Source organism: Acanthaster planci, linkage group LG01 (genome assembly GCF_054643075.1).
Source record: "Acanthaster planci isolate LZ-2023a linkage group LG01, COTS_SCS, whole genome shotgun sequence".
Lineage (NCBI taxonomy): Eukaryota > Metazoa > Echinodermata > Asteroidea > Valvatida > Acanthasteridae > Acanthaster > Acanthaster planci.
In genome coordinates, this window is record NC_141777.1 from 27,237,620 (window position 1) to 27,264,555 (window position 26,936).

The 26,936-nt window shown below is 41.8% G+C and overlaps 3 protein-coding genes across 7 annotated transcripts in view; 1 reads left to right on the forward strand and 2 right to left on the reverse strand.

The window, feature by feature from the left end:
* LOC110975215 (uncharacterized) overlaps positions 1–9,787 on the reverse strand; it is a 22,004-nt gene extending 12,217 nt beyond the window's left edge. Inside the window, exons 1-5 of one of the 3 annotated variants that reach the window (XM_087147194.1) lie at positions 9,528–9,787; positions 5,828–6,015; positions 2,886–3,102; positions 1,539–1,791; positions 431–739 (exon numbers count right to left, since the gene is read on the reverse strand). In XM_087147194.1, the coding sequence (XP_087003320.1) occupies positions 431–739; positions 1,539–1,791; positions 2,886–3,102; positions 5,828–5,997 (949 nt within the window). In that variant the 5' untranslated portion in view covers positions 5,998–6,015; positions 9,528–9,787. Of the gene's footprint in view, positions 1–430; positions 740–1,538; positions 1,792–2,885; positions 3,103–5,827; positions 6,016–8,834; positions 9,504–9,527 lie in introns of those variants that run through there. The other 2 variants (XM_022227492.2, XM_022227491.2) reach the window with 2 other exon arrangements.
* A 118-nt stretch (positions 9,788–9,905) lies between these two features.
* Positions 9,906–19,912, forward strand: LOC110975129 (UPF0669 protein C6orf120 homolog). Its single transcript, XM_022227269.2, has 2 exons — positions 9,906–10,029; positions 13,744–19,912. The coding sequence occupies exon 2, from the start codon at positions 13,829–13,831 to the stop codon at positions 14,360–14,362; it is 534 nt and encodes a 177-aa protein (XP_022082961.2). The 5' UTR covers positions 9,906–10,029; positions 13,744–13,828; the 3' UTR covers positions 14,363–19,912.
* The window catches only part of LOC110975130 (uncharacterized), a 69,671-nt gene continuing 62,175 nt past the window's right edge, over positions 19,441–26,936 (reverse strand). For all 3 annotated transcript variants that reach the window (XM_087136757.1, XM_087136760.1, XM_087136754.1), the window contains 7 exons: positions 26,050–26,181; positions 25,337–25,522; positions 24,630–24,755; positions 23,661–23,849; positions 22,155–22,347; positions 21,104–21,774; positions 19,441–20,662 (listed from right to left, as the gene is read on the reverse strand). In XM_087136757.1, coding sequence (XP_086992883.1) covers positions 20,511–20,662; positions 21,104–21,774; positions 22,155–22,347; positions 23,661–23,849; positions 24,630–24,755; positions 25,337–25,522; positions 26,050–26,181 — 1,649 coding nt within the window. In that variant the 3' untranslated portion in view covers positions 19,441–20,510. The remainder of the gene's footprint in view (positions 20,663–21,103; positions 21,775–22,154; positions 22,348–23,660; positions 23,850–24,629; positions 24,756–25,336; positions 25,523–26,049; positions 26,182–26,936) is intronic.

The window sequence follows — 26,936 nt, forward strand, 5'->3', positions numbered from 1 at the left end:
ATTGGTTGTCACAATTCTATCAATATTTTTCAACTGATTTCGTATGAACAAAAATTGAAGAGATCACATATCAAAGGCATGTGCAAATTTACAAACACATGATAAAGAAAGACAAAGCAATCTGCCTCGTTAAGGTGTTGGTGATCTGGAATGAAAATAATACAATTGAGGAAACTTAAGGAAAGTTGATGGAAATGTGGTGAGTAATTCCAGTTTATAGACTACAAACAGTAATAATCTTTCGACTCACGAAAAAATTACAGTGATCATTATTAGGCAAATTCCCAGTGATGAGCAATAATCACGAAAATAGATTAAAAACAGAATAAAATAAATCTAAATGACCATTTCTTGAATAAGATCATCTGCACAGAAACAACATTTAAAGTTGCTGTGATCTGACACCCACAATGAACTCCAAAGTACAAACCAGTTAAGCCGTTGTCGTCCGCCATGGTCTTGTCTGCCCTGAGATCCACCAACAGCCTGCAGGCACGGACGTTGCCCGAGCTAGCCGCCCACAAGAGTGGTGTCTTGCCGCCGGTATCGGTGCAGTTCACCGAGCTGCCTCCCTTGCGGAGCAGGGCCTGGAGACAGCGTAGCCCTGTGGCAGCCGTGGATGGATCACCGCTGCACATCTGGGTGGCGTAGTGGATGGGATAGGCACCGTGGGCGTCTGGCGTGGCCGGGTTGCAGCCGCTCTCGATGAGCAGCGCAATGACATTGTATAGACCGCACACTGTATAAAAAAGTGAACAGGCCAAATCCAACAGGATGCATTACCAGCACCACTGAAGCCAACATTCTCTGAACGTTCAATGCTGGAAACACTCCCTCTTTTGATGAGCAAGGGAAAATATAGGTCATTTCATATTATATGTACACGTATTTATCAAGGGGAAGTTTGTTACAAATCACTGCCAACTTATCAGACTCATGTAATATGTCATTTGGAAATTTCCATAATTAAAAACAATGTCCCCAAAGTCTAAAGATTCTTAGCCATTCAGATCAGAGAAAATGGAACTTAAGGTAACAATTACAAGAGGCCTGCACTTAATCATAGTATAAACAAACACACTCCTCCCAAATGCCCACAGAATCATTAACTTTGCCGTGTAAAAAGAGAGAACAAGTTTTTCATGAAAACTGTCCATTTATTGATTTCTCCTAGTTGAGACACTGACACTGAGAGCACAACTCAACTGCACCTGTGATTACACTGACTTTACCCAAAGGTACTTAATACAAAGTCAATAATCAATCAATATAACACTTATTGTGCGCACTGTCATCCGATCTTGTGGAGTTCCTAAAAGTCAGTCCCCTGGGTAAATGATCTCCAGTTGACAAGGTTGAAATCAATCTGACAGTATTGATTACAAGTTAAGAAAATTTCTGAATTACAGTGACTAGCATGACAGAACCTATAGTAAGCATGTCATATCCTGCAAACCTAGCTGACTTGTTTTATAAATTCTCAAAATTTTCATTTGTTTTGTTCTGTGAAAGTCCTGTTTGGATATGTATCATCTCACCTGTGGCCCAATGTAGAGCAGAATGCTTCTCTTTATCCAGTGCATTCACATCCACGTGAGGCAACACCAATTGAATGAGCTCCATGTCACCCTCTATGGTCGCCAGATGCAAGGCATTCCTTCCCTCGGTGTCAGTGAGGGCAGCGAGGGAAGGGTCCGTTTCTATGAGTGTCCTCACGCAGTCATTGTGCCGGTGCTCAATGGCATGGTGCACAGCCGTCTTGCCGGACTTGTCAGTCACATCCAGGCTGGCCTAGTTGCACACCAGAAGCAATAGATGTAAATGAAAGCAAAAAACAATCTGAGCTGCAGAGTCATGTAATGATTAAATAGAATGGGCACAATTGCTGTTTGGAGAAATCTACGGACCACTCTCATCTTGCCCATAACTTGTGTGAGCGGCCAAAGTTTGCAGAAATATCACATTTTGGCTGTTTTTCGATTTTACTTCCAATTAATTCCACAAGGTCATTTTTCCCATTGATTTGAAATAGGGTTATAGTTTCATTTAGCAGTCCGTGTATTATTGCCTGGAGTTCTGATAGCTGCGTGGGATTTTGAACACTTTGTGTATTACTCTTCTACTTTTGTACCAATGGCCAACCATAGTTTTAGCGGTCACTTGCAGGAAAAACACAACCAGTGACCTCAAAAGACCAAACCCAATTCACATCAGTGTTGTTTGGAATTAACCCTAACCCTCCTCAATCCTTCACCCGTTGGAGGATTGTGGAGGGTTAGGGTTAAGGAGTGAGGAATGCTCAGGTTGAGAATTAATTCAATTCAGATAAAGACTGGTGTAAACTTTCACAAACCATTCAAATTTTCAAAGAATTAAAGAGAAGTTTAACTGGAGTGACATTTCTGAGGGGGCAACTGGATGTGCAACGGCTCCCCCCCACCTTACTTCCGCCACCGGTGACTGACAGTAAACCAACTGGGACTTGTACATACATACGTGTATGTTGCGTACATTCCAAATTTTTTAATGGGGCAACGTATGGTCAACACATTAGACTGTATTGAGAGCAATGGAAGTAGACACAAACTCGGCTGCCTGAGATGTGATCAAAGTGCCAAGATGCCTTCTTTTCAAAACTTCGGCATGAAATGTTACATTCATGTAAAGTTGTCTTGCCATTTGTGCACACAATATTACAAAGGAAGGGCTGTCTTAGTTTTTATGGGTTTTAAGGAATTTCGCAATAGATTTTATTGTGAAATTCCTTAAAACTCATCTTTGTGCAAAATGTGGAAAAATTTTTTTGATGAGGAATCACTAAGTTTTTAGCAGTCAATTTACTTTGCCCTTGACCATTTCAAGGACAACTTCAAGATTCAACTCACCCCACAGTCGATCAGCATTTCCACAACCTGAGTGCTCCCTTTCCTGCAAGCAATCATCAATGGTGTGGAGCCGTCAACATCAGCAATGTCCAGGTACTCCGGTTCAACCTGGCCCTTCTCTAAGATCAACCTGAGGATCTCTGGATTACGGCCAGCACTCCCGGCAGAAATCACAGTGATGTTGTTCACATCTGCAGTGTAAGGCTTGGCTCCGTGTCTGTTTTTTGTGGGAACAAAGTAAATGTAATCCGATTAGTTTTGAAGAAACTGATATTTCTAATAACACAAAAGTTTTCCAAACAGAGGACTTCTGGTCAGGTTGGAGCAAAAAGTGAATCAAGAATGGTGGGTGAAGTACTTTTCTTTACTTTCATGACAACACGACTTGACCTGAGCTCCTTGTCTGTAGGATGGGTCTTTTCTGCCTCAAAGCTTAGTGCAGTTTCCAATAAATTGAGATTAAGTCCCACCTGTAAACCACTACAAGAGAGAAACAGGGCTCTAAAGCAGACTACTAACAGTGTCCTAGGTTTTGAATGAGGCAGACACAACGCTGGCACAACATCATCTGAGTGGCCTTGGTTCAAGCCGTGTGCAATCAACGACCAATTGTTCTGTATAGGCCTGGCTCATCAGCAGTGGTATATTTTATGACCATGCAGCTACTTTTAAGTTGAAGCAACGGTTCAAGAAAATAGGAAATGATGTTGTTGAAATGCTACTAAAAAAAACGTTTGTCCACAAAGTTCTACACGGTTTTCAACAAAGGTAATATGTGAAGTGAAGCTGTCCCTACTTAATTATCTGCTTGCCACTACTGCAAAATTACATTCAAGCCGTAAATATTTTTACGACACAATTTCCTTCCACTTTATCATATACACTCTGGTGGCAATATGCCAGTAGGTAATAAAATATCTCATGCAACACTACAGATCTATTTTTAGACTCTCTCACAATAAATGTAGACAATTTTCAATGGTTGGACATTAGAAAACCTTGACAACATCGCAGCTGTTAGTCAAGCATGAGGGTACATTTATGCATAGCTGAATGGACAACTGCCAATATTAATGGTGTAACTGGCAAAGCAGTGAAATATCTATTCCGTCTGTCCAAACAGCTGAAAATGATTACATTTTATAAACCAATAAGAAACAAGCCAATCACTGGCCCCATAACAGGAATAAGATGATTCACAATTAATCAAATATTCATATTAATCAAATATAAATATCAATATAAATATTGATCAATTTAATCCCAATTATTATATTACCTGTACAAAAGCATTGCTACTAGCAGAAATGACACATTCATGAAACATTAACAACAAAGACGTTTTGTACACAATTGGTTATTCAGATTAATTAATACAAGTTATTGGAATGCCATCCTACTCTTTGCTCAGTTTTAACTGTTTATGTCATCTCTCAGTAAGTTATTACATGCATTAATAATAACTATTGATTTTTAGCACGTACATGTATGCATTTCTACCATAACATCAACCTGCATTTTAAAAAGAACAGAGACAAATAATTTACAGAGAAAAGGTTTTTCTTGCTTTTTTGGTTGAATTACAAAATGAGCGCCTCATTAGCCTAAGATAAATATGTCTGGGATTCTGCACTCTCTCTATTAATAAGGCTGTATCCAGACCCAATTTTTTAAGGGGGGAGGGGCAAGTGAGCAGTGCACCAGGTTCACTTTTGCATTAACTGATCCCACCAGTCACAATTATGCAGCTGCTCAGACACAATTTCCTGAACAAAATGCCTATGCCCATACAAAACAACATCCATTTATTAAGACACTTAATATCTTCACTCCAATTGACTTAAAAAAAAATCCTCCTTGTTTTTTTTGGGGGGGGCGTGGTTCCCCCTGTCCCCCCTTGACTATCAGTATCATTATCTGTCAGATTGTCACATTTGTATTTAGTGTGTTTAAAATGCATTTTGAGTTTCATATTCAATTACATGCCCAGCTACTGTTTTGATTGACATGGACATGTATTATGCATTGGGGTACAGTCATGATCAGGCTCCATGGTCTCATCTACATGGCGGTTATCCCTAACTTTTTGACTGGTGATGTGATTTGGGTAGATACCTGAGACAAGGAAGTTCTGGCAAAATTTGAGATTTCTAGGGGAATATGGTTTGTACAATGTACTTGATTTCAAAAATATGACAGCAAAACTATAAGAGCAGATGGACAATCCAATCAGATTTGGGTGCCAAAGGTGATGCAGTGTCAAACACCTTACAACTCCAGACAAGTCATACAGTCTCAAGTCACAAGATATAATTATGGCAATTTCAAAGCGTTACAGTCAAGTATTTTTCAAGTACCAAGCTTGCTGACTTCCAGATTTGAACGGATCAGGTGCGAAAAAAGCTGGAAGACATGGACACTGGATAGTAAATGCCAAACGCAAGATTGAAAAGCAAAGCTAAGACTTCAGACAATCATCGTTTTGCAAATGATAAGTTCTAGGGAGAAAAGTTCTCCACTGAAAACTTTCAAGTGCTTTTGTCCGACGGGCCCTGAACGGGAGCAAGAGAAGGCACAATTTTCCTAGCAATGGAGGTTCCTTCATTGGGAACTGCTCTTCACTGATCATGAATGACTATGAAATGCATGCAGTGTGGCCGATTGCTACCAACCAAATGAACACTTCCCCTCTAACATGGCTCTTTTCAACTGATGAGGGAGTGCTTCTGCTCGAGGTGGATAACTCAATTTTTAAAATGCTGTGATGGTCTAATTTTAGCTCTGTGCCCATGTTTTCCAGCATTTTTCACACCTTACCAGTTCAATACAAGTATTTGGTAGTAAGTAAACTTTGTATTCAAAAAGAACTTAACAACAAATCCCCAATTTCATTTATTTATTATCACTACCCATCACTTTACAAAGGAAAAAAAAACACTTGCCGGAAAAGAAGTCTTAGTATATCAGTCCGTTCTCCCCAAGCAGCGATGTGAGCAGCTGTCTGTTTGTTGCGGTTACTGGCGTCTGCTTTGGCACCGTAGCCCAGCAGGATCTTGACGGCGTGTGCATGGCCCAGCTGAGCAGCATACACAAGCAGTGGTGTGCCTTCCATGTCTCGTTGCTCCAACACCTGCACAGGTTAATTAATTAAAGGCAGGCTGCAATGTGTCGCTGGCTTAGCTTAGAAATGAGGGAACAATCAATATAGTGCACTGTGAGTGACAAAATTATACAGCCTATACAGCAATGTCATGAGGAAAATTGTGTCCTGGATATTACATTAGAACAATATCATACATGGAACTTCTTGTCAAATTATCTCTGTGAATTCTGTCTACCATTTACTATCAAAAAATAGAAATATATTCTGTCTACAATTTACTTCAGAGGAATTACCAGCTGTAACCAGTTTCTGAAACCCTTAGTCTCAAGCTTTCTCTCGTCTTTTCTTGATCTGGAATTGTATGATTCCTGCTTTTTACTGTTGCCATGTCATTTTGCCTTTAACCAAAGTTTTCCCAGGACTAGAATATCAGGCCATCCAAAATGAGCTGGTAAATAATGAATTTTTGAAAGTTGTTTCATGTAAACCTGTGGTACAGTACTTAAGTAATCCTTTATCAGACCTGTACAAAACACACAAAAATTAAGGCATTGAGAATGAGACAAAACAATTTAATAATTAATAAAATAATTAAATCTATCTATCAGGGATATATAAAGCAAATGTAAGTGAAAACTAAGTACATGTATGTTGGTGATCCAAGTCAACAGTTAAATGAAAATTTCTGAGGCAAGTCAAAGTTAATTTCTACTGAAGTAAGTATTGATCCTATTGATTTTCTTACAGAAAAATTCATTAAATGACTGACTGACAGCTGCTGCATTTCACTACACTCTCAACCCTCTTGCAACCAGTGGGACATTTTGCATTGTTACATGCATGTGTAACCTTGACTCATTTGTATCACAAGATCCAATCAACAAACTAGGTGTCAGATTAGTCACTTTACATTGAAGACAGTAACTTCAAAGTGCCAGCCATAAAACTAAATTCAACCACTTGTTGACGGTACAGTTTTGACTGAAAATTTTGACTTTTGAGAAAAGGCACAATATAGGGGCCAAGTTTTCATATAAAGTCAAACACTACAAATAGAGACTTGTTAGTATCATTTAACAGTATTTTTGTGGTATATTTCGTAATACCTCATATTTTTCAACGCTAAATTTGCTACAACAACAGGTCATGAACAGTGGCCAAGCTTTAAGTTCAGGACAAGGTAAACTTCCACAGACTTCTTGGATCCACTGACTGTGAACAAAACAGAGATGAGCGGAGGCACATGTGGTAATTTACCTCATCAACCGTGCCTGTCTACTTACTTGTCCTCTGACGCTAAGTGGTTTGTAGAAAAACTGGTGATACAGAGAGAGGGACATGTAGGCCAATACCTGATACATGTAATGAAATTTTCATTGTGTGCCCATGGCCAAAGGGCTGATCCCCCCGGGGTTAGGGCCACAGGTAGATAACAATGTGTCTGTCTTGGTAAAAGTGAAAAGAAAAAAGCAACACGAATGACTCAAGAACTGGGAACATCTCTTTCAATTCTCTACTTTTTTTCACACTTATCTATTTGGCATGGAGTGCAGAATAGAAGGGAGGTCCAAATTCACTGTTTTCATAAATTCCGGGAAGCAAAACCTCTTCTTTGCTGATCTGCTCCATTGTGATGATTGAAATTTTCTGAAAGCCTCTGGCATCATGATGGGAAAAGTAAAGAGTTCCATTATAGACACCCCTTGACATCCTGTGTAAACCCTATGACATTAGTCTGAATAATTCTAGTTTTCTAAATGAATACCTCAATATTTTCTCTGCTAAATTTGACTTTTTAGGTCAAATACTTGCTACCAAATGGCTACAAGGTAACTGTTGGGAAAAAATAGTGGCATCCGTATATGGAATTCTTTCTCTAATACATGTGCATGTATAAAAAAGGAAATTTCAATAAGAGAAATTTTAAAAGTGACAATTTCTCTCAAAGAAAGATATAATCCGATTTTCTGCCTACTACTTGATCAACAAGTATGTGTGATAAATGTATTTTACATGTAATATAATGCCTGCAGCATACACATACATGTACCTTGTTCCAATCTCGTATTTTATAGTAATTAACCTCGCTTATACTGTAAACCATTAAAACAGATACACTGGATCACATTTTGGTGAGATGGCAAATTAGAGCGAGCATTGGGAGGGGGTAATCAAAAGTATCTGATGATTCCTAAATTCTGAAATCAACTTGGTAGGAAAGAGTTCCATATACGGACGCCCCTTGACATCCTAATGCAAAAACCATATGAGACTGGTAAGAAAAATGCCAAGTATTTCCTAAGTAAACTACCTGGTATTTTCCCTCCTAAATTGAACTTTTCTGGACACGTTTTTGCTTTCTGACGGAAATAGGTCACTGTAGGAAATAAGAACTGCATATGGCGTCCGTATATGGGACTCTTTCCCTCAAGTACTGTCCATGCGATACAAGTTACAACAATGGGTGCAATTATCAAAACAACTAAAATTATCCCATTATTTAATGGCTTGGCACTCTGCCTGCATATGAACCACAAAAGTACACAGCATTAACAATCTTATTATGATGTTTGAGTCAATATGACTAATTGCAAACATTTATTGTTCTCTTCTCTTGTAATCTGATGTATAACATGTTATTTTGTTCATTGTTTAGAAAGTCTGACAACTAAACTTTAAAAGGTTTTACCTCCGATAATCTCGATTTCATTTTGCAACAAAATCTCTGAGATTTATTTCTGTGTAAACTGCAACTAATGCACCATTGGGATACTGCATTCTCAAGAGTGGAATCAGTTTCATCCCACTTTAACGAGCTTCCCTCAAGAAAGTATCATTCACCATACCTCTGGGGAAACTCTTGTACAAAGTAACTGTAGACAGGTGTCTGCATTGACTCGCACGGCGAAGTGTAGAACATTCTGGCCTTTATCGTCTCTCAAAGCAGGATCAGCTTTGTGATCAATCAGTGCCTCCACAAAGTCCACCTTCTTGTAGAAAACTGCCCAGTGTAAAGCCGTCCTGCCCAGATTATCCCTGGAGTCCGGATTAGCACGATACCGTAGCAACAGGCGACAGCAGCTGAGATGGTCCATGCGGCGATGCGGATGCCGCGCACCGGCGGGGATTGGCGCTGCGGCGCGTCCCGATCCCTGTACGCACTGAATAAGCGGAGTAGCACCGTCTTTGGAACTGCAGTTGGGGTCAATTTTCTGACCCCTGTTTCCGAGAAAAGCTTCGAGGCTGTCGGGGTTTCCTGATCTGGCGAGTCGCAGAAACTCTTCTTCCTCCTCCGACATCTTATTTTAAAGAGATGATACGTCTCGAAACGGAAAAATTGAGTAACAACTCGCTAAAGCGCTTCTGCAAGGAGCAATCACGAATGTACACGAACGCGTCGCCAAGGCCAGCGAGGCAGCCGAAGGCGACTACAGGGACCAAATCAAAGCTACAACCCAGCGCCTTGAACAAGTGATTTAGACTGCTCCATTAAAATACGGGGGTCAATTCTTCATGCTCAAAATAAAAATAATGTCTACCTTGCACTTGCGCAGGTTACACCATAGACATACATGTTTCTTTTCTCCATGGTCACATCACCAGCAACAAGGTGTAATATTAATCAGATTAAAAAGTGGGTTTGGAAATATAACTTCAAGTTTCTGATCAAACGGTGTCGAAGCTTGGTGTAAACAATTTTCCATCGACGGCGATACGGTTGTGTACATTAAGTACAATATATAACGGGACAACTTGAGAGGGGCGAGGGCGGGTGCCGTTACGCGTTGTGTAGCGAATGCCCTTCATCATATGCCCCTCAGAACCGAAAGTTCTGTAATGTCTTGTACCTTGACGTATCAAACACAAATACAACCACGTTTTATTGACTACACAAAGATCAGACCAGTTTGTACCAAGCGTGTCATGTTGCTGCGAATTGCATTGGTGAACGCCGAACAGATTGGACACATAATGAACGTCTACGGCTAAGATTTAGAAATCAAAGACCTGGGCCTCCGAATTAAAAGAACGCAGATTAAGGTATAAATAATAATACATTGTTCTTTCACATTAACAAGAGTCATTTCTTAATTTTAAGTAGAATTCAGGGTTTGATGTACCATTATGTATCATGAGTGCAGATAAACAAGGCTGTCCAGTTTCCAGACATCAGAAAATGTAGACTACGCTGAATGCTTGAGCTGCCGGCATATGCCTGTGCCCTAACCTAGTAACTGTATAGCGTTAGACTCGTAAGCAGGGCCCTACGTATCACTTCGTCGATACACTGGGACCTGTCCCGATTGATAGTGATTTCTTTCGATCAGGTTTATCCAGTATGTCCAGGGATATTATCAGACATCTGCAGGATCTTATGACTGAATTAATTGCACCAGTATGTTCACACATCCCATGCATGTGGCTGCTTAACCCTCCTATGCTGAAGTCACTCTTTGGGTCATTTGGTAAACACCTCAAAGAAGCACAGCTGTGTTGTGTTGTGCACTGCACTAACTTTCCCTCACAGGAATATCAGATTGCACTTTTGTGCTGCCCAACAACTGTACTTCACTGTTTCATGTGCATAATTGTGCAGTAAACCAAATGCAGTGAAGAGGACTGCACAAAAGACCCTGGGTCATTTTGTACTGACAACCAACTGCGTACACACTGAACCTGTGCATGTTTGAGTTCCATGTAGAAACTACATGCTCACCAGTGACTGTGGGCATTTGTGCACATTTGTTCTGTAAACCATAGGAGGGTTAATATGGGGCTGTCCCCCACTGCCCAGCCCAGGTTGCTGTTTGCAAAAGAAATCGCCATGTCCTTGTTTGGAGGAAAAATGTTGCCATCGGTTGGCATTTTTCCCACTGCGGAGGAATGTTTCTGCAAGCATGAGTTGCCTATTTATCGCAAATACTGCATGGGTGATTTTGCACTATGATAGAAAGGCACTGTGGGAAGGAAAAAGGAGCAAACATTGCCCCTGTTTCCTTTCCACAATGCCTTTCTACCATCATGCAAAATTACCCATGCAGTATTTGCGATAGGGCTTATATTAACAAAGTAATGCTGGTACATGCCTACTAAGGCATACACTGGCACTGTGTGCTACAGTGTAGGCCTGCATGTACATGTAGTTGGCCACCCCAATCATAACGCTGTAGTTACATGTAGTTGGGACCATTCCAAGCGTTGTTAGGACAGATACTGTAGGTGGGGCATAGCTAGACCTGTAAACAGGGCCCTATGTAAGCTCCATCATATACTGGGCCCTGTCCCGATTGATAATGATTTCTTTCAATCAAGTTTATCTGAGATGTCCGGGGATGTTATCAGACATCCGCTGGATTTTATGAGCTGAAATTGCACTAGTCTGTTCATTACTTGTGCTGCTACTATCCCCCAGGTTGCTGTTTGCAGAAAGCTCACCTTTTTCTTATTTGAATGAAAAAAGTTGCTTTCAGTTGGCATTTTCCTAACTCCGGACAATTTTTAGCCTGACTTGCACAAAACTGGTGGCTGTTAGTGTCACAACACAGAGAGCAAGCTGCGCGCTACATGTTCAACAATTTGGCGCAAGCAGTATTTGACTGGACAGGGAATTAGCCAAAGGCCAAAGTTAGTATTTTCCACGACTACTCAAATCGACAGGTGCTCTTCCGGATCTGAATGAATTTGCATGTGCTGAAGTCTGGGTGCAAACTAGACAGGCTCTTTGTACAGGCTGCAGTCACTTAACCATACAAAAGAGTCTGCGTAATGTGCAAGTTATGTGTTAACGAGGCCAACATTCGTCCAGAGTGGGGAAAACGCCAACTGAAGGCAAAATTTTTTCCTCCGTATGAGGAAAAGGTGAGTTTTCTGCCAATAGCAACCTGAGGGGATAGTTAACAATGTAAATAGTGAACATACCAGTGCAATTTCAGTTCATAAGATTCTGTGGATGTCTGATAATATCCCCAGATATCCTGGATAAACTTGATCACAAGGAATCACTATCAACCAGGACAGAGCCCAGCATATGATGGAGTATACGTAGGGACCTGTTTACAGGTCTAGGGCGTAGCAAGCATGTTGAGAGTCTAAACGGGGTAGCCGCAAGTGTCATCTTGCACAGCCCTGACTGTGACAGGAAGTGTATACCGGTACCGTGCTTCATTATGAACAAGCTGAACAGACAAAAATCCAACATGTCTGACTCCGGCAGTTAAAACGTGCATTTGCTTAGACAAGTTGTACTTAGAGCAGTGCTCGTGTCTTGGCTCAGTTATGGGTATACGTTTATGTGGAAGAGTCACAATAATGTTGAAGGTTCCTATTTGATTTCCAACAAGACCAATCGTAAGTTTAATTGGGATTTTAAAAAATAGCCTTACAGACAATATTCTTAGCAAATTCTCTCCCTCTGTCTCTTTTTAGATTGTAGAAAAAAGACCCCTTTTTGTTTTGTTGTAGTAACAAGTCTGGAAATATGTATGATCTCCTCCCATTTTAGTATTTCCCACTATCTTACTGGTGATGAACAAACAGTGGTCCAGGTCAAACATAGCCGTATTGTATGCCAAACATAAACCTTTGCATTTGACATACTAAGCCAAAGCTGCAAAACTTGAGGCAAAAACACATGAGGACAGTGAACTGGTCAAATATCCGCTGCATTTTAAAACCCAAGTTATACCCCCTCCATTGCCAACCTCTCTAGTTTCCTTATTTTATTCTGGGAACATGATAGATTTCGATCACTTGATTGAATTAAGTCAAAGGTATGCAATCTTCCATGAAACTTTTCCTGAGATAAGGCATACCAGCATTACTCACAAGTTCAGACATTTCTTCATCAGCTAAAAAAAGGAACGGTGCTTGGTACTTTTTGTTAGCCATTGGCCATTTTATGTGAAGAACTGTGTAAATGCTATCTCAACAGAGAGACTGTGCACGTTTAGGAAGTGGGAAGTGGTGGTTGTTGGTGCTGAGTATGGGAGCACCTCATGTGTCAGGATCAATGATCCATGTGGCTCATAGGATAGCAAGGATTTCTTGAGGGATTGTACTGCTGTACTTTTACATATCAGATTGTCAAAACATGAAAGTTCACATGTACCATCTAACAAAACAGCGTTTTCATTTTATTCTTCTGAATAATTCAGATAATATTAATCATTATTATATATTATAATTATTATATTAATACTTATTTTTTTATATTTCCAACATAATTATTAATAAAGGATGGGGCAGGAACAGTTGCATTTGTAAGATGACGGAATACATTCAGCCAGGCCACATAGCGCTACATGAACATGTACAGTATTTTTGGCACTGTTATATGTTTGGTTTGAGTACAGTGGTCAGTGAGACTACAGTGTGGGTACTGGGTTCACAAGGCGGGTATGTAGAGGGCCTACAAAAAGAGTTCTTATCTAGAATTCTCTGGACGCCCTCTGCACAAACCCTGTAGGATTTGTATGAAAAATTCCAAGCTTTTCCAAAGTAAATGTTTCAATTTTTCCTTGCTAAATGTGACTTCTTAAGACATGTTGCCACTTTCTGATGTCTGCTATGTCACTGCAGGGAAACATAGTGATGTTTCCCCAAGGCTAATACATTTTTTAGACCATCACCTAAAAAGAGTAGGAATTACACATTTCAAAAATTTTGGGTTAAATTTCTGGTCGGAAGAATGATTGGTACTTCTAGTGCATGTAATAGCCTAGTAATGAAAGTTTACATATTGTTTTTTCTTTTCAGCAACTGATTGTGCTGACAGTGTCCTCCAGTGTTACGTGAACCCCAAACTATTAGATGTTAATTTGCTTGCCACTGACAGACCATCATGCGTGTCGATGTCAGTCTTCCTTCCTTTATACTCCTGGTGCATCTTGCCTCCTCATTCCTGGAGGGATGCTCGGGTGAGGTGGTTGTCCTCTTACAGACCCTGACAGGGTCTGTGCCCTCTGGCAACTTCTCTTACTACAAACTCAGCCGCAGTGGCAACATCCGATTGGTTCTGCGCACGCTCAAGGGAGATGCCGACGTCTATGTGTCAGCGACCACACTACACCCCACCTACGAGGACTACGACTTGAAGTCGACAACGTACGGGGACGAAATTCTGGACATTGGGGAGTATCTCAGCCGACCCGTGGGAATCGGTATTTATGGTCACCCACTGTACCAGAATGACACCTCCTATGAGTTTGATATTTGGTTGGATACCAGCGAGGTGGAGGACCCATGGAGAACTGAGAACGAGAAGACTGAGCCGTCTTTTGGGAAGCTGTATCCGGGGGAGGATGCCGAAAATGAATCGCTGCTGTGGAAGTTGTTTATTGGCATCCTGAAGGTGGCAGTGGACATCATGATTTGATTGGGTGGGCAACAGGTGCATGTAGATGCATACCGACAGTCAATGAAAATGTACATGTACCATAAGATTATTCTGAAGTTAAAGACTTCAAAAGAGTATCAACTCTCTTTTTTTCTTCATCAGTTGTTGTGGGGAAGGGAACGGCCAGACACAAGGCTAATTATTATACTTGGCATTTTGCCCTTCACCAATGTATGTTTGTAAACACTCTGTACTCAAGTGTTGTCCAACCGCTTCTTCAGACGCTAGGTATTTTCATTCACTTCATGCATCAGTGCCCACAGTGGTACTAACAGCGCGTTCCCACTTGAATTGGGAGAAGGTGGATCTTGATCCAGCATTTTGGTGTGATCGTTATCTTACCGCAACGAAACCGCAAGTCGCATTCCCACTAGCACTTGATCCACCTTTTCGGAAGGATACGTCGAGCCCGAAAGGTCACTGAGTTCAGTATTGCACATGTGCTAGCTTGCTGAGCGCGTGCTCTGTGGCAGTGTGGCGTGCTGGGGCGGCATGCGTGTGATCCTGCGGTGTTTTGGGTGCGGAGTTGTACTGACGTGACGACCTTGAATCAGACCGAATGTTCAGCCTAGTACGTTGTCTCTTCAAACTTTGCTTCCGTTTTTGATACTCTGTCACACGTTGCGGGCTCTACACAAACACGGAATTAGTTTTTGATGGAAAGCAAGTGAAATTACACAAATGAAAAAGTTTAAGAAACGGACAAATGCGCAACAAAAAGTGTGAAAGGGCAAGGCACACATTGCGGCATGCATGCATTGCGCATGGGTGGTTACATATTTTGCAAGCCCGTAGTTCAGCAGTTGTTTATTGTGTATACTGTGCATGTTAAAATTTCACATGAACTACATGCCAAAAAACATATTTCTTTGTTCATCAGACCGCAAAAGTTTCGCACCACTAGTGCAGGGACAGATGTTAACAAGTCAAATTGCCGGATCAGATCCACCTTTTGCATTCCCATCTGATCGTGACCTGCCAATTGCAGGATCTGATCCATCAATTGGGGGATCTGTATCCTGCTCCAGAGGAGGATCAAGAAAGGTGGATCTGATCCTGATCCACCTTATAACGGTTAGCATTCCCACTACACACAATTGCCGGATCTGATCCACCTTTTGCGTTCCCATCTGATCGTGATCCACCAATTGCCGGATCTGATCCACCAATTGGGGGATCTGATCCGGCAATTTGGCAAAAGGTGGATCAGATCCCCCAATTGTTGGATCAAGTGGGAAGGGGCTGTTGGTATTTTTAGGCCATTTTAACTGCAGTACAAAAAACCAGAGGACCAGAATGTAAGAAGTGGTAGAGTACGTTTTCATTGACTGCCACTGCAACTGGGTGGACATCTTCACAACAGGTATGTTACGCTGATGTGTACACAAACATGCTTGTAACAAATTTCTCAATGAATGTGCACAAGTGAGATTGTGACCCTTGGTAACATTTGTGGTGTTCATACAGTGGAACACATCCTTGACTCTAAGGGGTTTATATCAAGGAACCTTGGAGGTTTGGAAAAGGGATGCTTGTGAATGGCCATGCTGTATCCCCTGCATTAATTTGAAGAGTTCATTTCCTTGATTTATGACGACCTTTGACTTAAGAAATCTATGTCAAAGGTCTGATGTTTGAAAAGGAAGAATGGACAAATTGCAGTATTGGCAGTTTCCTGAGGATGAGTTTTATCACGTGGCTGTGTTTGTTTTGTGCCCTTTTTGACAGTGGCGTTACTCATGAATATGCATGAATGCAAAATCATCAAAGTGCATTGGAGTTGCTTTGTGGTGTTTATCTCTTTGCAATAAGTTTGAGTTTATTGTATTCCAGTGCTTCTTTGTACAGTAAGTTGGAAAAATGGAGAAAACAAATAAAAAAAAACAGAAAAAGAAGAAGAAAAAAAAGATGCCCCCACATTTAAGTCACGTGAAAGGAAGTTACTGTTAAAACCATTTCATTTTTGTAGCAGATGATGCATTCTTGTTTGTGCATGTACATGTAGCTTTCAGTATCAGGTAGGAAAAAAAAATCATATGTAAAAAAAGTACTCAAAGAAAACAAAAGGGAAAGCAGATGTTGAACTGGTTTCATGTACTTATTTTGGCAATTTTAACTGGATACATGAAACCTTAAGCCTTGTTTTTGTAGTGGTGAGTTGTTTCCTTAAACTACCGTACACATTCGGGAAAGTGACAGCAACTTAACAGACATACGAAATTTTACTTTCACTGTGTCATCAATGATATGGAAGTTACAAGTACTGTACTTATTTAGGGTTTCTTCCATTTGTAACCAGTGCCTTATTCCCTTGTGACTAACACTCCAGTTAGATGGTTTACTATTATCGTATCACTCCCAGTTGGTAGTAGTTTGTAATCCTGTGTGCTTGAATCAAAAGCAAACTTTATATATAATATATGTATATTTTTTGATTACTTAACCACCAAATAATTTGCTCAAGATTAAGAAGTTGTGAAGGGTTGAGATACTTTAGAGTATGTCCAGTCTTGTCTTGGCTGTTGCTACTCCTACCTAAGTGGTATGCATTACAGATAGTAAGAGACTATAATGTAGGTACTTTGTTGAAGTAAATCGTGGATACTCATAAAGAAAAGCTAACCCTAAAATTAAACGAAAAATGAATGCAGGGAAAAATGTATTCAAATCATGAATTTTGTCTCACCCAAAATGTTCATTTGGCAAAACGTGTGATATCTTATATTGGCTGTTCGTCCCTTCATCAATGGAGAAACATGTGATATCTTATATTGGCTGTTCTTCCCTTCATCGATGTGTATTTGTGAACATTGTATACTCAGTGTTGTCTTAGGATTTGTGAACAAATCCACTGGCAATACTTGAATGGACCTAGAACCCAAGTGACCTGTGTACTAGTGTAGACCTGCAAGCAAACGTCTTTTAAGATAAAACTTTTTAACACACCGATATCTATTTCAGCATATTATGTAGCCTATTTTATGTAGCCCCGCAACCATCTTTTCAAACCTGTATTTGAAAACTTCATAGTTTGTGAAGTTGACTCTGGGTACATGTACGTGTACCTGTACTTGGTCTCATGTTTGAGAACTGGTTCCTCATCATCAACAGGTTGATACTCCGATATCTCATTTCAGTGCACTGCAATATTCTGCTAACACCAATCCATGACATTAATTGCACATGACCATTTAAAAAAAAGAATTCTCTTCATTTTTCTTCTTCACCCTGACCCCAAGACCTCTTTCATTCAAATCTGGGTGCCACCCTTACTAACCCCAACAACACTGCAGTCTGTGTACACCAGTAGGGGTGCTCTAAATGTTAAGGGCCCTGAGTGGGACCGAGAGAGGGCGCAACTTTCCTAGCAACAGAGGCTCTTTTGGTGGGAACTGCACTTCGCTGGTTCAGTTCAGTATGCACGTGTTGCATATGTGTCGCTATCAACAAAATGAATGCTCCCCCCCCACCATGGCTGCGTTCAACCAATGAGGGGCAGTTTTTGCTCAAGGCAGAAACCCAACAGGCTTATAACTGTTTAGTGGCATTTTTTTGATGCCTCTCTACTGTCCAAAACGTCTCTAAATTTTCAAAGTATTGTAACTGCTGATTTATCCTTGAAGTAAATTTACATCTTGCTTGTATTAGGAAAAATGGTAATTGGAAAAAGGTGAAGATTTAAAGTTTTGAAAGTTTGACATGAAGACCTACATGAAAGCTGACCTGCTCATGTTCAGTTACGTGTTTTTACATAAGCTGATGTGTATCCAGTGTTAGTTTTGGATATGTATATGTACTTTTTGCCAGTACATCACACATGTACATTTGAAAGAAGAGTCCTGCTGAGTTGTTTCTGCGACAGGTTTTGTCCGTTTAAGATTATGAAACTAAATTAAGTAGCCAATTTAATTGTAGCATCTGTCAATTTCAGCGAAATTCATGAGTTCATCAAAACAACAGATAATGCATTGTTATCAGTAGTTTACAGTCTTTGACTGTGAGGTATGCATAGATATGCATGTACAAAACTCAGCTGGTGCTTTGGAACTCTTCCAGTAATGGGTGTGGCAAAATCGGAGGCTGAGGATGGAGATGAAGATTGCAGTCTATTAGGCATGTGTACCCTCAGTGCTGTCCCATGAGAGTTGTCAGATCTTTAGACTTAACACATTTCACCTGTGTCTTGGGGATTAGTTGGAGAGGCAAGGTATTGAACAATGAATTCCTCTGTCGATGTGGGTGCCGTAGTGTGCACATCATCCTCACCATCAGGTGGCTCAGTTTGCCGACTTCCTGATACCTGGCTACCAAAGGTTGTACTCTCCTGCTAGACAGCAGCAGGCTCCAAACCAATAGGTCAGCCAATTTCAGTGATTCCTAGACCGGGTGCTAGACAATCTGCGGCATTGCATGATCCCTGTTACTAGAGCAGAGCGGATTTATGTGGAGAGGGAGGAGTGGCAAAGACTTGTCCATGAGGGCGCTGCAGAGGCAAAGCTCAGATGGTAGGAGAAGGGACAGCCCTACTAGAAGCAAGCCAGTGTGCAGACTGTATTGTCCTACTGGATCAAACATGGCAGCCAACACATAGTACTTTTACATGTACTTGTGTAAATTTACATTACCTCAAAACTGAAAGTAAAACTCAAGCGATGATGCAAGTCGCCTTTGGAGGCACTCTGCTGAAATTGAAAGATGGCTGTGCAAGTCTGAAATAAATCATGCACATTCTAACTTGAGTGTTATTTTGCAAAAAATGTGTGCATCTTAAAAATGGATTTTAGTCTCAGAATTCTTAAAACAAACTTGATTGGACAAGCAGCTCTTATACTTGAAAATGAGTTTAAATGCCAATTTGAAGCATTACATTGAGAAATTTAGTAGCATTTCTCACCAAGCTGTTGGATGCGACGCATTGTCTGCATTGAACTAAATGGTCATGTGACAGCACCAACAGCAGTGACATGGAGTGAGTGGTGAAAGAACCAACAAAAACTGAACCAAACCTGCATCTACACTGTAATCTGTGAGCACAATTCAATTACAACATCCACTCATTATTCCTTGTTTATTGCTGTGCGTTTTCATTTATTTGTGGGCCCTCTTACACTGTAACAGTAATAAGGAAAAGAAAGAATCCAATTTTGAAAGAGATCTGTAGAAATATCCCGCTTGCCTGAGCAAGGTAAAGCATTCATGAGAAAAGAATAAATGAGAACAATGGAGTGTCTTAGGCTACACGACAAAGATGCTAAATGATGCATTATATAATATACATTGAAAACAAACACAAATGGAGTCAGAAACTAACGATATCAATCTGAGAACTTCCAAATTTGAAAAGTTTTTAAAAATGCATTGTAAGTTACACATACAAACAAACTGCTGTCTGCTTATTACTGTTAAATTTATATTACAGTCTTATGCTAAAGTTTTGAAGGCATTTTCTGTTGGCCCAATTAATTATGACTTGCATAAACTACAGATTTTAAAAAAGGTGAAATAAACAGTGGTGATGGATTACAAGAAGGGAAATTTACTTGAGTTTCTCTTTGCTTAGTGTCTGTGGTGAGGTGACACAATTGACAAAATGTCATTAATTTGCCAAATTTCTCATCCCGGGCTGTTCCTCACCATCAATATTCAATGGTGAAACATGCAGAAGGGGAATAACTTAGTGGCAATGTGCACACTGTTAAATGATCATTTCTGAAACTGTGGCACGTTGCACTTCTTGAGTTCTCTACAGAATTTTTTACACGCTGCTCTCCAGGCTAAATATCAGGAGAAGTTTGGATTCCTCACAGTGCAGGCTCTCTGTGCCAATCCCAATAGCCGTTTGGCAGAAATTTGGTCACTTTCACATATTTCCTGTTGCAGCTGTGATGTACATAAAAGAACCAATCTTTAAAATGCTAGTCCAAATTCTTTACCATATTAATAAAATTAGCCGATTATTGTACATTTGGGCCTGTTTAACAGAGAATGCACACTCTTCCCTGATAGCATTTCATGCATGTTGCTACAGTGTCAAACTCTGTACAGTAATAGGCACATCGGTTACTTAAAAATAATAAAACAAAGTTTCTACATAGGTTATGCCTGGGGACACCCAGTCTTCGTGGGTTCAACCCCTGTTGTAGCGTGCCCGTACGCAGCTGTTTTGGTCGTTGTCAAATGTGAAGCCGGCGTAACACTGGCAGGTGTAAGTCTCCTGTACGTTTAGGCACCGGCCCTGACCGCAGATGGTCCTCGGTAAACTCTCACAGGCACCTCTTCCTGAGAGAGTAGGGGGAAAAATATCCAATGAGCCAAGACCACGGGTGAGATATGGGGATAAAAATTGAGTTTCTTCAGAAACAAAGGCAGTCTGCCCTAAACGGAGGTGAACCCAAATATTCATGTGAGGCTTATTTCTTCATGATAATTTCTGTCTTTTAACTGATTCAATAACCATTTGAGATCAACGAAAAAATGGGAAGGAAAAGAAACATCCCTAAAAAAAGTCTAAAAATGAGAAGAGGTGTACACTGGCCACTCTGGATCAGTTTCTGGTCAACAGAGTGGACCAATTTGATGTTACTGGTGGTAGGAATTTTGTAACTGTAGCTAACTGCTACTACTTTATTACCTGTCATGGTCTTTATGGTCTTGGGTGCTGGTAATGACATTAGGGGGAGGGAATAGAGGTTCTGTATACTACTCAGACTAAGGTCATACCTGGCTGTTGTCCAGCCCCTCCAGATACACCTGTGCCGCTGGGCTGGGGCCTTGGTCGCTGCCCCTGCGTTGGTCTGGTGTTAGGATTAGGGTTGTAACTTGACCCTGATGTTGTGGACTGGGTCCCCCTGGTGGTTGTCTGTGGAGGCTGATACTGAGGATATTGGTGGCTCCCATGGTAAGGCGGCTGGCCTCCTGGGTAGGGTTGTTGGCCTCCTGGATAGGGTTGCTGGCCCCCTTGGTAAGGCGGCTGGCCTCCTGGGTAGGGTTGCTGGCCTCCTGGGTATGGTTGCTGGCCCCCTGGGTAGGGTTGCTGGCCCCCTGGGTAGGGTTGTTGGCTCCCTTGGAGAGGTGGCTGTCCCCTGTAAGGCTGCTGGCCGCTTGGGTAGGGTTGCTGGCCTCCTGGGTATGGTTGCTGGCCCCCTGGGTAGGGTTGCTGGCCCCCTGGGTAGGGTTGTTGGCTCCCTTGGAGAGGTGGCTGGCCCCTGTAAGGCTGCTGGCCACTTGGGTAGGGCTGCTGACTGCCTGGGTAGGGTTGCTGTCCCCCTGGGTAAGGTTGCTGTCCTCCTGGGTAAGGCTGCTGTCCCCCTGGGTAAGGTGACTGACCACCAGTGAAGGGCCGTTCTCTCAGTGGCATGGGATCCTGGTACGGTTGACCGCGTGGATTATAGCTGAACAAATAAAAATGACAGGCACTGACTACATGCTGGTGACAAACAAATAGGCCTACCCATGACCATTTCAATAGAAGGTTATACTGCAACAATCCAGATCATTATTTGATGATAGTGTTCAAATCAGAGAACATACTTTTTTGGGCCCTCATTTATACAGCAAGTGATAAAGAATGTTCAGTGTGATAAAATAAATCAAAGACAGTGGTTTCCTATGGCACTGTTTACAATTGATAAACTGTAAAATAAGACAATGAACTGCCAAATCTGCATGCACATTAGAGGTATTCAATGATGGATGACTTTTTGCATAAACTTTCTGTTTCTGCCCCCTCTTCAGGATAAAATGTAAATAAAGAACTTGAGATTGGACAGACCTGTCAGGGTACTCCCCTCCTCCAGCACTGGGCACTTCCCCTGGTCCTTCCCCTGGAGCGTAGAGACCATCCTCCCCTGTTGGATGGCCGTAGCCCGTGGGCACGTCAGAGTCCTCACGAAGGTGTACGGGTCCCCCGCCAGGTCTGACCGGGCTTGGGCCCTGGTCTGACTCACAGAGCACCTGATACTCGTCTGTGGAATCCAAGAGAAGAATTCATCAGAGAACTGACTTGAATGTCTGGGTAAATGACAGACATGACCAATGAAAACCCACATTATTCAGGTGAGGAGTGCAGGAAAATTAGTCCACAAGATGCAGCGGGTGGAATCTGAGCCATCATCAAGGAAAGAAACACTGTGGCTTCTTGGCTCCCTTGGATACAATAGTGTGATAGATCATATTGACATGCTACCATCATGGTATACAGGGGTGTTGTTAGTGGGAGGGGGTGGAGGATACCACTCCTCCTTCCTATCATGGTGCTGATGACAATAATGGAGAAAGAAGGGGGAAGGGAGGGCGCGAGAGTCACACAGGTGCCAAGTTGGAAAATCAAACTACCATTTCACTCATTTTCCTGACAGTCCATCGATAAGTTTCATGATGGCATCTCCACAATTTAAAATTGTCTAGTGACACCCATGGGCGTGCTATTACTTTCGAAGAAAACAAAAAAAACCTTGCAAGTCGGAACTCTGTAGCACTATGAAATAGTAATGAAACCTACGTAGTAGTCAGCCATATTAACCACTTGCTGCCGGGTGCTTTTAAAAATGCAGTGCACACATAAGGGCCATTTTCAAGATTTTCAGTTTTCAAAATTCTTCAAAAATTCATCATTTCATTTAATGGTCGTTACATCCACAAGAATGACTGTTTGGTGGCCATTCTAAGCTGACAGGCAACCTCCATTGAGTCCTGAGTATTTCAGCCAGGCCTGCCGTCCTGTAAAGAGAGCCCAGAATTGTGAGGTGTTGCGTAATTTCCTTTGTTCCAAGTGAATGCGAATGGTGTCTTTTTAAACGTGGCTGGATTAGCGTGCAGTGGTGCTGTGTCGCTCATCAATGGGGCCCTGGAGCACTTTTGTCCACGGTGCTAATCTGCAGGCGGGCTATGCCCACAACAGTGGTATACTGTTTAAAAACAATGACGGATTACCTTCGAAAATGCAAGCCAAAAAATGATGGCAATTCCCAGCAGCAGGTCTTTAGTTTCAAGTACGGTCTTCTGTTACACGGACCAGCTCTTTTGTCCCATTTCAGGCAGCCCGGCTCTGCGTATAAACCCATGGTGCCCGAACCAGGGTTCCCCAGCAGCAAGTGGTTAACATCAAATTATATACATATGTACAAGACATATCATTTCAAAACGAAGGACACTTTGAGTAAATCCACACAACCAGGCTCTATCTGAAATGGGCTTGAGAGCTACCGCCACGTCTGTTGTCTGCAGACATCACAGACTTATAATCCCAGACATGAGAGTTGGGCACAGTTTAACTTACATCCTCCAGCAGGGGGGCATGGGTCACAGCTGGTGCCCCAGCCCACGCCGCCTCCACAGCAGCAGGCCCTGTAGGTCATGGCGGTGTTGATGATCCTCCCACAGACCGTCTCGTAGCCAGGCCGGTCAGTCTTGTGCCAGCAGAGGCTCTCCCTGTTGTCAGTTTCCGTGCCGACTACCCCGAGCACAGCTGAGATTGATTGCCAGAACAAACAGAGGAACAAAGACAGACCCAAGTCAGATGCTTTCTTGGTCAAGCTTTTTGGTAATAATGACCAAGCTTCTGAAACGATAGCCAACCATTTCAAGCAACTGTGACAACGTGGCAATGGTAGTGAAAAACCCTGACCGTCACTGTGGTTACGTTTGAATGCACCTATTTTGGACTACTTATTTCAAAGAGTTCAGGCTATGATGACTGGTCTTCATAAACAGTGTATTACAACCTATATCCCTGAGCAAGATGTTCTGCAACAATTGCCTCTACATGCCTCTGCTATTTGTGTGTGGTGGAAAGAAATGAAACTTGTCAAGGAGGGGAAAGACACAATGCAGTCAGTAGAGCAGTCCAAATGCTTATCTCAATTCCCGGGCAAGTTACACCATGTTGAGGAGCCAGAAATAATTATAAAGTGTGACAATTGTGAATCACTTCAGATTCGAGAGCAAAGACACACAAGAAACGATTGGCGACATGAAGCCAAGTACAAGCCTTAAAAGGCCTTCTTTTTAAGCTTCGTTGTCATCAAAATCTTGCATAGTCACTCAGTTGTCATTGCTAAAACATATTTTACACAGTACAAATGTCCTAGGAAGTCTCATCCGTATACTATGCATCAAAAACATGTAAAAAGGGGCCAGTTGTTGTGTTAAAGGATGAATGGTTGAAACACTACCATTTCCCCATAATGCACTGCAAAAATGGCCTCTCTTGGTGGCACCCTACATTGTGAACTGCCCCCCTACTTACAGATACATCTACGTCCCGTGCTGTCCAGCGTCAACGGCTCTTCACATGCACAGTGGAAGGTGCCATTCTTGTTGATGCAATGTCCGTACAGACAAACCTCCTCTTGGCCTGAGCACTCATCCACATCTGAGTAGAACCAATGAGAACTCATAGTATCAAATATCTTCCTTAATTGTACAACTGCAAATAAAATGTTTGATGCACAGTGTGATCTATGTGAGGTGATAAAATGTGACATGTTTACAATCAAGTCCTGAGGTTTAACACTGCCGACGCTTTTCAACCGAAGGGGTTGTACTGGGCCACCACCTGAAATCTAGACAGGGTTAGGAAATGATTTCTGTCTTAAAACTTTTAGGCAGCTTGAAAACACACAATTTACAATTCAAATTGAGGGTACTGGATCCAAATCGTGACATCCTGGGTGCCTAATTTACACGTCCTCATGGTAGATACTCTTACATATGTACTGTGTAGATTCCTTGATGTGCTTCACAATCTACATTGGATGGGGATTATCCATGGTTGACACACAAAAAAAGCTTACATGTATACTATTTTATAGCTTTGGTTGCCTTCTAGGCACCATCACCAATTTCATGAAGCTGAGTTGGGATGGAGCCTTGCTTATTATGTCACTAGGCATACATGTCCATGAGATCTAAGCTGTAACCCATGTTGTCAAAAAATTAGTACACGGTACTCACCGATGCATCGGTTCTCGGCTTCAATTAGCTGGTACCCACTCAGACATTGGCACTTGAAGCCTTGCTCGGTGTTAATGCAGATACCGTCAATGCAGGGGCTAGGGGACCGGTTGCACTCATTGATGCTTTCAGCATCCCCTCCTGTGAAGGCCGCGGTTGGTTCCCTTGGCCCACCACCTGGGCCCCCTGATTGGCCGATTAAAAAGCTCAAATATATCGTGTGAAGTATATCATTTCTGATCTTCACAATGCTTTACGTTTTTTTTCTCTCTCAACGAGCACTTTGCACAGTTCAGCCTACAATTTGATTAAGAGAATAATCCTGAAACCAAACTCGGAAGCCATGACTGTGTTGGTACCCTGCTTGCTTACAAGTCACATTGTTACTTCAAATGCCTCTTTTGACCACTTAGATGGCTTGTCAAGATAAATGCATGCCCCAAACATGCAATATTGGCTCCAGTGTAGTGTCGCTACAGTACTGGATGTCTCCTGTAATCACAGTAGCATAACTAGGCTGAAATTTCTGAGGGTGAGGCCAGGAATGCACATATTTTTTTCAAGTGGGCTCAGAAAGCCATTGAGCTGTGGTTTGTGCATATGTTGTGCGTAAGTCAGAATTTCAAATGGGCCACCTAAGGGCGACACACACTTTGCCCTTTTTTTTAAAAATTTGCCAATGTTTGTTGAAAATGCTGTCGAAAATGTCGTACCTATGGGCACACAGAACATGGTGTTGTAGTTGAATGCCGAGCCAGCTGGACAGATGCACTGAAACCCACCAACCTCATTGACACAGTAGCCATTGTTGCAGACATCCTCATCGACCACGCACTCATCCACGTCTACAAGAAGAGTAAAGAAAAATCCAACCCAAAATGGCACTCTGCCCTTTTTCTCATTAATGACACCCTTTGTCTTGTGTTTATTTATGGTATTCATTGGAATCAGCTCAGTGTCCGCAAAATCATGACTACAGAACATCCTGTTATTCAGGAAACTGTGCATTGATGTACAGATGCAGGCACTGAAAAAAAAACTCATGTCAGTGTAATGTGCAATTCCCATCCAGACTGCACCAAGCTACACTACTGCTCTGTGTAATGAAACACATCAGAATCTATAAGCTCTTACTTTGGTTTAATTGACAACCGATTAAGGGCAACTTGATTTTTCTATCAACCACTTCGCGCCGGGGTTGGTTATCAATGTTGATAATTATCATTTTTTCTGTTTTCAAAATTCTTCAAAAATTCATCATTTCATTTAACGGACGTTTAAACCCACATGAAGTAATCTTTAGGCACTACTCTAAGTTGACAAGTGACCTTCATTGATACCCGAGTGTTTCAGCCAGGCCCGCAGCCTTGTAAAAAGAGCCCAGACTGTGCGGTGTTATATAACTTTCTTTTGTTCACGAACCTGGCACAGTGTGCTGCCGACCTCTTTTCAATAGGGGCCAGATTAGCAGCAGTGCTGTGTGGCTCATCGCTGCGGTGGTGGAGCGCTTTTGTCCCCGGTGGTTACCCGCTCACTCTAAATGCCCCAAACCATGGTATACTGTTTCAAAACAAGGCTGGATTATCTCCACTTTTGAGAG